Source organism: Falco peregrinus, chromosome 4 (assembly GCF_023634155.1).
Source record: "Falco peregrinus isolate bFalPer1 chromosome 4, bFalPer1.pri, whole genome shotgun sequence".
NCBI lineage: Eukaryota > Metazoa > Chordata > Aves > Falconiformes > Falconidae > Falco > Falco peregrinus.
In genome coordinates, this window is record NC_073724.1 from 15,987,615 (window position 1) to 15,999,990 (window position 12,376).

Genomic DNA, 12,376 nt, shown 5'->3' on the forward strand with positions numbered 1-12,376 from the left:
ATGCACAGAATAAATTCCTAGAACACACTCAGTTATCGCCAAGCCTTGTTTTATCTTCTGGCAAGCGTAACTGATGGTATTGCTCCATGTGGTTACAAACCGTGCTTTTCCAGCATTGGCCGGGGCTGCCATTTTGGGTGTCACGCAGCAGCATCACGCTCCCCTAGGGAACCTGCCTGTCCCCCTTCGCAAGCGGGCTCATCTTCCTTTTGTCTCGCTTGCCAGTCTTCTTCCCATTCCAGGTCTTCCAGTCAAAAGACGTAAGCTCCGTACAGGAGAGCACACGGCATCGCAGCAGCGTTGCTATGGGGACCGGCGAAGACGAGCCCTTTGGGCGCCCACAGCCGCAGCGGGGACAGAGCTGCCGGCAGGAGCGGTGCCCCCCGCCAGCACCCCGGCCGCCGCTGCAGCTGCCACGGGCACCCCTCCCCCGCCCACACGGGGCCCCGCGCTCCCGGGCCAGCGCGCCGCGCCGTTCGTACCGCCGGGCCGGGCCGGGGCAGGCGCCGGCGAGCCCTGCCTGCAGGCGGCGCCGCCGGGACAGGCGCGGGGAGCCGCGGCGCGGGGGGGGCTCCCCCCGCCGAGGGGTGCGGGCGCACGCTGCCGCGCCGGCGGGCAGCCCCGGGGGGTCCGCGGCGGCACCGGGCGGGGCGGGGGGCGGCGGCAGGTGCCACCGCCGGGGGCGGGCGCCGCCGAGCGGCCGTCGGGGTGGGACTGGGGCGGGTGGCGGCCGGAAGTGACGGGCTGGGGCTGGACTGATTCACCTGCTGGGCGGTGCGCGCGGGGAGGTGCCCGCCGGGAGTCGGGGGGACGGAGCCGCCGGTGCCGGGTGCCCGCCGCTCGCGCCGCGCCATGGAGCCGCCGCTGGTGGTGGTGGTGTCCCTCGTGCTGCTCTGCGCCGCAGGTGGGCGGCGGGCGCAGGTGGAGGGGCGGGAGGGGGCGAGGGGGCGGCGGCGGGGGAGGGGGCGGCGGCGTTGTTGGGAGAAAGGGGGGCGGGGGCCTTTCCGCCGGTGAGCGGGGGGCGCCTTTCCCGCCGTACCTCCGCCCGTCCGGCCGCCCCTGCCTGTGTGTGCGCGGGGACAGGCGGTGGCTGGGCGGGGGGCTGCGTCTCCGCTAGCCCCTCTCCCGGGCGGGCGGCGCCGCCCGGCCCCTGCCCACCCGCGGCCGGGTAGCGGCGCCTGAGGCGAGGTGCGCGGGTGGGCGCTGGCGGCTGGGGCGCGCTGCGGGGCGGACCCGGGCTTTGTTCGCCGCCCGCCGGCGGGGCGGCCAGCGCCGCTGCCGCGGTTTGTCTGGTTCCTTCTGCCCCCCCCCCCCGCCCCGCCTCGCTCTGCCCGCCTCCCCGCCTCCCTCCCGGGCGTCCCTCGACGTGGCTGGGGGTCGACCTGCCCCGCCGTGGGCGCTGCGTGTCTCTCCTCAGGCGGCGGCGGGGGCCGTGCGCGGCCCTGGCAGCGGTGCGGTGCCGCGCTGTGCCGTGCCGTGCCGTGCCGCCCGCCCGGCGCCGCTCCCGGGTCCCGCCGGTGGATGCGCCCCGCTGCCCGGGCGCGGCTGGGCAGGGCGGCCGGAGCCGCTCCCGCTGCGGCTGGGGGAGCGTCACGTGTGAAAACCCAAGCGAACAGAGCAAAAAAAAAAAACCCCACCATGTAACGCATCTGTAATGCCGCTTCAGTTCTGGCTGTAACGTGGAAGGCTGGTCCTGTTTTGAGCGGGTGGAAGGCCCGGGTGGCTGCCAGGGAGACCTCGGGTCCTGCTTGTCCCGGACCCGGTGGCCGTGACTGGATCTGTACGGAAATTTGAGGGTGGGGGGAAAGGAGTTGAATTAGATGGATCTAAACTCGTCTGTTTTCCTTGCCGAGGCAAAACAAAGGAGTGGGTATTCCCAAAGCAAAACCCCCCCACAAACCAGAAACAAACCAAACGTGCCTGGGCTACTAAAAAGTCGGGAAATGTTTTTCATTTCAGACATTAGGTGCCGTTAGGTTCCTGTGATGAGCTTGCTTGCAGCGCTATGTTAATGTTTCCTAGACATATCCTTAAGAAGAGTGAGTTTCCACTGAAGTTGACCCAAACTTACGTTGGAACTACAAAAGATGACAAAACACCTATGGAGGTTCAAAATGCGTATCAGTGGTGTCAGGAGGCTTTTTTTTTTTTTTTTTTTTTTTTTTTTTTGTTTCCTGCTGAAATGTTAATGACTTTGTTGATGTCGCTGCTGTTTTGGGAAATTACTCATGGGATCAAAATTCTGTGTCCATAATGGAATGGTGAACTCTGATCTTCAGCATGAAAGGATATTGGTAGTTCTGTATTAACTTTTTCTCTTAGCAGAGTTAAAAACAAGATGGATGCTGCATAAGAACTATGAGTTACATGTATTTAGTTGATGGGGTTACCAATTTAAGGTTTGTATTGACACGCTTCATATAACTGAAGACATGAAAAAAGCTTGTTGTGGGTGGAACTGTATGTACTATGAGTGAGCTAGATCAGTGTTAGGATTTCAAAGGCTATGACGCTATGAAGCTAGGAGTAATTAATATATGAGGAAATGTAAAGCCAGAACGAAGTTTTACACTTCAGCTCTACTGGAGTATACGGGTGTCTTCAGACTTCACTGTGAAATTGGATGAATTTGTAAAGACAGTAATATATTTATGTTTTGATTAGAAATATCTTTTGCATAGTTATTTGGATGACTGTGCCCTGAAAGATACATACGTTCCACAGTCCTCTGAAGGAAGTAATTTAGTAATCTATATGTCTTAAGACTTGATACATTCTCTGAGCTTGTTTGTGTTTTTTCCCCCCATCAGATTGAGTCAATATTTCTGGGTCTGTGTTCCAGATAGACGTTGCTTCCTTCACTGAGGGAACAGATGTCAGTAAATTGCAGTTCTCCATACGGACCAAACTTGGAGGAAGCTAATGCTTGTGCAGTTGAGTGAAAGTTGTTGGCAGTGAATGATTGTCTAGGTACTGAAGTCTTTACTTAGGTTTGTGGTACTGCAGCAATTTGTTGTGCTATTTTTTAAGGCTTGCGCTGTATGCTATTTTAAGGCTTGCACTATGTGCTATTTTCACAGCTTGTTTTTCCCCTGTAAGCCTCGTTTTCCTTGTTTCACTGTTGCTAAGAGTAGGGGATTCAAAGAAACCGATTTTGCATAAATAAGGAGGCTTATCTTGACTGTACAGAATACCCTTTCAACAGGCAATGGGGCTATACCGTTACATGTTGAAATGGGAAAGTGTTGGGTCTAAGCTGTCCCTGAACCGTATTCAGGGATTTAATCCCTCTGTTAAGGTCAATTTTGCAGTCAGAAATAACTGAATTGGGAACTTCCCTTTCCCTTGCAGGGAATTAATTTACATTTGGGCGGCTATTTCTGCACTCGTAACAGCTCTTCTAATTGTACTAATTCTTCTGTATCTAAAAATGCCCTGCAAGTCTGAGGGAGAACTTGATGGCCATTTGAAGGGTCTCTTGATATGTGTTGTAGTTGTGTATGACCAGTTACTTTAAGTAATTGGGGATACCCAAAATGCGCAAATTCTGTTTAACTTAAATGAACATTGTATAGCTGTCATCAACAAATTCTGGACTAGGGTAATAGAAATCATGTGCCTCTTCAGATCTTGAAATATTTTATTGGTGTAACAGATACTAAACTGTTTTCCAAAGGGCAATACAGATCTGGTTTGGAGAGGAAGGCCCAGTCCTGATGTTTAGTGCTGGCAGATTGTTTCTTACGGATGTATATAAAGTGGTGTATGTTTTTTTTTTTATTAATTCTAAGCTTTCCAGAGTGGGTGGTCATCTCCAGAACTAATACAAAAGGAAGTCTGTTGTTGCTCATTGTCAGTTACACTGAGCACATGTTTGCCTATGCTGTGACTTCAGAGGGACTGTGTATGTACTGGTAACCTTTTCCTGGCTATGCAGTGTTGGGGAAATAGTCTCATTACATTTGGCGTAAATTCAAGTTTGTGTAGGGTTTTAGAAGACTGAGCATAAGTATAGGTGCCTAACTTGTGATCCTGTTTTAATGAATAAAATAGTGACCTATGGCTGTTAAACTTTCAGGAATGTGTAATGGCAAAACACAAAATTTAAACAGCCGTGAAATGTTAACATAGCCAGTTTTATCTGTCTTTGTGTAGGTATAAAAGAGTGATTACATATGTGGTGATCCTTTTAGTCTTCAGAAGATACATTATACAAAACTGTAATGCTGTGCGCATAAATCCTTAAATTGAGGATAAGAGTTTGAGCAGAGTCTTTAGTTGGTGGTGATATCTCTTGGTTTTGTGGTGGTGTTTTTTTGGTGGTGGTTTTTTTATTACAATAGTAGTAGGAAGTAATTTTGTAGTATTGAAATTCTGCAGTGTGTGATTCTTTATTAATAGACTATTAAGCTTTTAAATAAAAATAAAGTTCAGGTAAGCTTTGAGAAAAGTCTGTGATTAGAGCCCTGTCACTAAACTTGCAAAAATATTTCCAATAACATGCATGCAGGAGCAGGACCTAACACAGACATGGTGAGTCAGCATTTGGTGGCTAGTACGCTTTGTCAGATATGTATAATAAGGAACTTAAGCCTGTTCATGTTTTTATGCATGTAACAGGATCTTACAGAAGCTTAAATTAGGAGAAATGTGACTGCCACAGGAGTTAAATGGTCATTCCTATCCTGGTGTCTTAATTGCTAAACCTGGTATGCTTAATCCTTTGGGGAATAATTGTAACAAGTTCCAGCAGTCAGGTTCTTAAGTGTCCCTTGACATGAAAAGTTGTCTGAAGTTCAGGACTCCTTTCCTAGGTTTCCCAGATCTAAGTGTCTCAAGAAACGTGAAAAGCTTTAACTGGAGATGACTTAATCAACTAGTTCCTGCAGTGACATCAGCTGTGAGGTTTGAATTTGTAATTATGCCTTAACTAATATGTGTTTATCAGAAGGTATTTTATGCATTTGGAATGCTGCTGCAGAGATTATTATAGTCTGTCACTTCGGTCTCTGACTGCCCTCTCCCCTCTGCTAGCTTTCCCTGTGTTGCATCAGGTTTCAGCTGCCTGTCTTCACTTCCAGTGCTTGTCGCAGCCTCTTGCAAAGCAAAGTCTGCTTAATATAAAGGTGAAACTGCCACTCCTAAATGGCTGGTATAGCTTCTATTGCAGCTTTACAAAAAATACACTTTCATATGGGGGCTTGTGTGCTTTGCTACCGATTCCATCCGTGCTTTGAGAAACCAAGAAATTATGCTTAGCAACATGGTTTAGTGATGGATTTGGCAGTCCTTGGGTTAGCAGTTGGACTTGACCATCTCAAACGTCTTTTCCAACCTAAATGATTCTATGAAATTCTTTATGAGTATCTTTGATTCTGCCTCCATATTAGAGCATTTAAAAACTCACTTGCCACAGTGCCCACAGAGATTTGTACAGACGTGGGAACTTGTTTTGAGGGCCAGTATTGTTTCATCATACTTCCTAAGTAAAGTAATAATTTAATCTCCCCACCCCACCCCCTTTTTTTTTTTCTTTTTTTTTTTAGGGAAATCCTTTTTTTACTAGTTTGCATCTTTAGCGGGATGGTTATAGGAAGAGCCACTTCAGCCTGTTGCCATGGGAGTAAGTGGCAGTGAAGCTATAGTTCTGTGGAAACCTGTTTGAATAGCAGCTTGAGCATAAGCAGCCCCTGCATCCTTGCTGGTCATTTCTTTTACTGCACAACTGCCTTGATTGTGTGAGTGCGTGGTGAATGGGTCTGAGTTGAGGCTGCTTAAAACTTTAATTTTTTTTAACCGGTTAGATTGCATGCTTTGAAACAAAGAGTTTTGCCAGCAACTTGTCCTGGTACAGGGCAGGAATGAGTGATAGGAAGGTTGGCAGAAGAGCATTAGGAGGAAAACCTATTCTGCTTGATCAGTGTTCTCCCATAGGAGAGGCATATCTATATAACCTTGGCCTGGGGCGAGCTTAGTTTGGGAGTCTGACTGCAATGCTAAATCACACAATTGGCTGAATGGCTAGATGCTACCACAAAGATTATTTTTGCATTATTTTGATTATTAATTTATGTTGTACTTGGCATTCTTCTGGCTGTATGGCAAGCCAGTTAAGGGAGTTTCAAGGTCAGAAAAATGCAGTATTCTACCTGTTTGTTTTCCTGATCCAGCACAATGAGGTGAAGTCTGAATTGTAACAAAAGAGGGTCAGCTGGATCCTCAAACCCACATGGGTGGAATATATTACTATTGTTTTAATGTACTTTAATTTTTTTTTAATCATATAATCAAAACTTGTGATGTGATAGAGAGGCAAGATTTGGAGCTTTATTGGCTGTAGGCTGGAGCTGTTCACCAGTGGTGTGATATCCTCTAGCTACTGTTAAGAAGCATCTGAGGTACTTGATGGTCACAAATCTTGCAGTTCCACATGAGGCTACGTTTTTTTAATAGATTTGTTTTTCATGCCCTCTAGCTAAAACCTACGCTTACTATGCCGAACAGCGATCAATCAACAAGGAGTATTTGGTGTGCTAGAGAACAGGATGAGAATTCCATAACTTCACAACTGTTCTAACTTGTGCAGAGTAAGTTTGTAGAGGGAATTGAAATTCCATGTATTCACTGATCCTGCATTTTCAGTTCTTCTTTTTAGATGTATTAACAGCATAAGCTACAAAGAATGTTTCATCTCAGTTGTTTTAAGGCATGTAAAAATAATGTGTATGTATATGTTAAAACCTCCCTAAATTTTGAAATGACTTGTTAACTTTGTGGCTGTTTAGGGTGCATATTCTAATCCTTTGAGCTTATTCCTTTCTGGCTGTTTTTTATGGGGGGGTGAGGGTGGGGCAGGGCAGGAAGAGAAGCCAAAGCAGGCAGGCAGCCAATTCTTTCTGTTATCGTGATGCTTCAACTTCATATTTAAAAACCAGCAACAATGAAGACCAAAACACCCAACCCTGTGCTACTGAATTAAATAATTTTCAGTCTTGATGCAAAAATTGCATGTGCTAGGAAGAAGCATTGCTTGTTCAGTAGCTTGAAGAGCCAAACCCCCTTTTACTCAAGTGAAAATAATATGGCTGCCTAGTTGAGTGTTTGATTGTACTTAACTCTCTGATGCATTGACTGACAGATGTGCTTAATGCATTCACACTGCAAAAGAGCTGCTTCATTCAGTTGCCTTTTAAATGCCATCAAATTGGCAGGAAAAAAAAAATCAAATCATGTGACTTGATTGCTTAGTGACTGTATAAGCCTTCAATGTTTGTAATGGGAAAATCAGTGACTTGCAGGGCTAAAAGCAGAAACAACCCGTGCAGTTGATATAGACTTGGTAGAGGAGAGGCAGGCTTTTGTGTAAGTTGTGTCTAAGTTTGAGTTCTGAGTTTTGGTGTTCGTGTCATGGTGTTTTTTCTTCGCCCTCACCCCCCTCCCTTTGGCTGAAACAAGTCTGTAGATTGATCTCTACTTCATTTTACACTTCTTAATACTATGTATAGCTGGTTTCTTAATGGCTCTAAAGTGCAGTCTGAAGGTGCAGTTGCACTTTACACCTGGCTGCATTACAGATACGATGCAGTTACCTCTGGTGTAACTTCATGTGTCTGTGGAGGTTGCTGCTGCTTGCAGTGGTGGTCTTGGGTCTCTCCTTCTCTCCCTCGTGTCAGAGCAGTGTCATGCAGCTGCTGCGTTGAGTCTGTTCAGCTGGTACAAAAGAAAACTTTGTTTGGCATATGTTGTTTTCCTGCTGGGTGATGTCACTGATCTAACCCGCTTTGCGACTGGGCAGTGCTGCTGGCTCCGGAGCTGCCTAGGTGTGATGTGAGATGGCTCTCTGGGTGGGGCTCCCCGCCAGCGTAAGCGAACCCTTACCTGCTCGCTTTTCTGCCTCTGGCTTTGTGCTCCTGCCGCTGACCTTGTGTTTGGAAAACCCCACCAGGAGAGGAAGAGCAGAGCTTCCCGTGCAGTGTCAGTTTTTAGCGGAGTCAAATCTTTGTTCTGGTTTTCTGCCATTTTGCATAAGGTGTTATACTGGCGTAAAGGGAGGTGATGGGTTCAAACCCGAGGACGACCAGGCAGGACCTCAGCAAGTCCAAAGTATTCTAGTTGTCATTCCTTTAACGCTGCAGGTTGAATTGGGTCGTGCTGGATCATTTAAATGTGACCAGGCCTTAAAACTGAGGACTTGAAGTGATCTTCTGTAGATGTTGGGCTAAACAGTACTCCTGTGCTTAAAATTAATCTTAACCCCAGTTTGTGTTACAGGATCCCCTTCCCCTTTTAGTTGGCCTCCAAAAGTGTATCCTTCCTTTCCTTCAGCGATGAGGGACACATGCTCCCTCTCTACACTTGATAAGTACTGTCCCTCTCAAGTAAGGTCATCAACTGCTGCAGTTGCTAGGATACTGGGCTGGTGTCTTTGGGTTTAGCAACAAAAAAGCTTCAAGAATGCGCTGAACAAGTAAGGAGCATGAGAACAATTGTAAAAGGAAGGGGATAGAATCTGTAGGCAAAGGGGATGTCAGGGAAGAAGCGAAAGTTGGGGGGGCAGGGGGAAGTAAAATATCAGTAAGCTTTAGCCCGTGATTTTTAGGCTTTCTTAGTTGCATAACTATTCCAGCAGATATCAGTGAATTGGGTTTGGGAATGATATTGAGCTCATCTTGTGTATTTGCAAGGTTGGGGTTATTTGTAGTTCAGTTTACATGAATCTTAAAGTTAAGAATATTTTTATTAGATTGGGAGGATGAGTAACTTCTAACTTAATTGTGCAGTACATTTTAAAGTGGGGCATGGATATGCAACGCTGCGTGAATTAGAGCTAGTTATTCATTTAATGGTGTCTGAGGATATCCAGACTGAAAGAGCATTTTTTGTTTTTCTGTCCTTGAAGAAGTATGCTTAGCCTGTTTCATGTTGGTTTAGTTTTTTTTTTTTTTTTCTTTGTGTGGTTTGAGAGGATTTGTGGATTCAGGTGAACTCTGGTAGATACTCGGTAACTTAATGGTTATTGTTGAATTGATGTATTTTGTCAGATTTTTCAAGCTAGAGCAATGCAGGATTGCTTCAGCTTTGGCTTTTGTTCAGAGCAGACCACCTTAAGGTGGTGTTTGTAGTATTCCGAAGGGGAATAGGTCTTTTTGAACTGTTCTGTAGAAATTGTGAGTTTCGAGTGGCAAAATTCCGTTGTTGGAACTCGTCAGATTTCAGAGGTTGCTGAAAATTGTTTCTTTTTGTGAGTCTGGGGATCAGACAAGTAGAAAGGAATCTTAAGACTTAGTAGTGGAGTCCTTCTTAATAGTGGAAGCAGATGAAAAAAGAGAAGTCAGAAATAAGCAGGGAGAAAGTATATCCATGATTTGAAGAAGTAATGTCACACTGTTTACTTTAAGGGAAGGTAGGACTGGGAGACTTTGCCCAGTAAGTTGAGCCTCAGAAAAGTGGTGCTTCCTCCTGGTTACTCAGAGGAAGTGAAGTGTGGAAATACAAACCCAGCAGCAGCAGAGTTGACTATCCAGGTGGTAGAACTTTGCCAGGTTTCTTCTAACATGCAGGATTTTTTTCTGTGTTTTGCTTTAAGTGCTTCTGCGGTTTTATCAGCCTTCTCTTTGTAGTTTATGGCGGAACCTTCCTTCATGTGTGTCAGTTCTAGCTGCACTGTCTGTGGAAGAAGTGTCCTGAAAACCTAATCAGACCAGAGCTCTGGAAGTTTGGTCACTCAGCTTCATTGTGCTATTGGTAAAGCAGAGAGGTGAAATGGGAGAAAGAAGGATTTAAAATCTTGTCTCTGCTAACACTAAGTGTGTCCACGTCAAACTCTAGCCCTTTTCTCCAGAAATTGCTTTGTGGATTTAGTTTCCTTAACTATTTTTGTATTTAGTCTGAGATTAAATGGACTAGGAAGGAGGAGACAACATTTGGAGGACTGGGAACCAAATCTCTTCTAGGCGAGTGTTTTTATTCCTGGGTTGTCTTTGCTTTCACTGGCTCTATAAACTGTATCCTCTCTGCATAGCAGAAGGGCATCATGGAGATCTGTGACTGATTAGCTTAGAGAATATGATTCTGGGAGGTATGAAATACAAGTGTGAACATCTTTTGTCTGAATGTTAAATCTCTGTCTTTGGGGATTAATCAGTGTTCTGCCTAGTGAACTTGGCCTGGTATAGAGAAGCAAGTTTTTATCTTCTCTCTAACCTTTTTTGGGCTGGGCCTTTTTGAAGTTGAAATAGAGGGGTATGTAGTATGTCAGTAGCTTGCGAATGGTAGATTTAGAAGTGCTTGATGCTTCTGTTAGATGGTGTAAGGTTTGTTGTTTGTTTGTTTGTTTGTTTTTAACTACTGACTGTGAACCATGCTTTTCTATGAAATTTGTATTGTAGCATTTCGTAACCACAGTTTGAGTGTCAAACATGGGGAAAACGGCGGTCTGTGGAGTGTATTAAACATTAGCTGTTTAACATTTCTAATACTAGCAGAATAGTACTTTCTTTGTTAGAACAAGCTTTGCAGTTTGCCTTTATCAGCAGTGGGTTATCCTAACAATCTGAATTGTCTGCAGAGTTCTACAGTTGTTACATACTAAACCCAAACCTGCTCTTTGGATGCATATCCAATACAGATTCAGGTGCAGTAATGCTGTGCTGTTTTTTCTTTTCTTGTTTTATTCACTGCTGTTTGATTATTGGTAGTTCATTGCCTCTTGCTTGCTTGTTTCTTTTCCTCGTCTCTTCCTGATTCTTACCTTAGGTGAAGTTGCTGTGACTTTTAAGTGTTCTTCTGTATTCTAGGTGCCTCACTGAATTAAAAGGACGTGTATTGAGCTAATATGTATTTTGGATTCTGTCGTGAAACATTCGGTGAGAGTATCGGTGTACTTTGGTTGTAAAAGAGAATTTTAGAATTTCATTCGTGCCTCAGAAGTCCCCAAACCTGTTAAATTTGCTTTCTGAAGGGAAGGCAACTGATTTTAATCCTTCCATTAAACTTCTCGTTTTCTTTACTGCCATTGTTCCTTTTGATGTTCACTGAGTTAAAGAAGAGTCTTTAGCGACCTTTCTTTGTATTGTTCCATGTCATGTGTCCCATGGAAAAACAGTGAAGTTGAGAAAGTAAGCATGAGCAGAGCTGGTTGAAAAACTCATTGTCTCTTTTCCCTTCACTCTCTGTACCCCCCTAAGTTGCTCAGCCTGAGTTTCCGAAGCCTGGTATAACTTCTAGAGAAACTGAAGTAGGGATGACTCTGCCTTAATCTTTGTTAGGCCTCTTCAGGACCAGGGACATGATGATTGCAGGATTTTTTGGGGTATGGTGATGCTTGCCAGAAGCTGTAAGATTTATGACACATGGAAAAGTACATGCATCAAAGCTTCATAGTATTTTGGACCCAGGTTCCTGAAAGCTAGTAATAGAGTCTTGCTCTTGCTGTTGTAAGCAAGATGCTGGAAACCATGAGAATCCAAATCTGAAGCTAGGCTTTTTTGGCCTTTGGGGGTTTCACCGGTAAAGCTAGGATTCAGTTTGTGGTGCAGTCAATTATGATAAACTGAGGCAAAACAGCATAAGGAAACCGCAGCCTCTGGCCGTCTTGGCTGTGCTGATGTGACTCAGCTCCTGGGTGCTGTAAAAATCACTAATGTGAGTAATGTCAAGCATTCCTTTCCCTTTATTTTTGCAAAATTAACTTTTAACCCACTTCATTAGTGGCGCCCTGCCTTGCAGAGCCTTGTTTTGCATCATTTGAGGATAGTGAAGTTTTATGTAATGAGGAAGCAGGAGAAGATTGTGGTGGTGGCTTCTTGTAGGGATTTCAGCCATCAAGGAAACTTAAGACTTAAGTAGACTGTACCAGTAAACACTGGGAAGTCTCCCTCAGCTAGGCACCCCTCAGTGTGTACTTAGTTTGGTGTGTACTCCCTACTTGCCAAGGGTGTAAATTTAAGTTGACTCCCCCAGTTCTACAGGGGCTTATTTCAGAAATGCGGTTTTGAAATAAGAACTTACGTGTGAGTGGGGGTGGGAAAGGGGAGAGTAAGGGAACTTTGCTTTATAGTACTGTTAAAGCTAGAGAAAAAAGTAAGAGATTTAACTGTGAATGAGAGGCATATTCAGATCTATAACCTGTATTTGAAAGAGGAATCTAAGCTGAAGCATCTCTTAAGTGAACTTTATAGCTTGTTATCTCTCAAAGCACTAACATGTGTTTCTGGTTGTCATTGTTATTTGCTTCTTAAGGCCTGATTCTGTGAAGAAAAGGGTTTGTGTATTTACAGCCATTCCTTGTTCACAAGCAGGTATTGGCAAACAAGATTGTTTTTGGAGAGCCTGCTAGTAAAGTCAGAAGTACTGTGCAAATGCAGATTGCAGGTGG

The 12,376-nt window shown here is 45.2% G+C and overlaps 1 protein-coding gene across 1 annotated transcript in view; it reads left to right on the forward strand.

The window, feature by feature from the left end:
• Window positions 1–748: 748 nt before the first annotated feature.
• Window positions 749–12,376, forward strand: part of CXADR (CXADR Ig-like cell adhesion molecule) — a 37,146-nt gene continuing 25,518 nt past the window's right edge. The window contains exon 1 of the mRNA XM_055802062.1: window positions 749–904. Coding sequence (XP_055658037.1) covers window positions 853–904 — 52 coding nt within the window. The 5' untranslated portion in view covers window positions 749–852. The remainder of the gene's footprint in view (window positions 905–12,376) is intronic.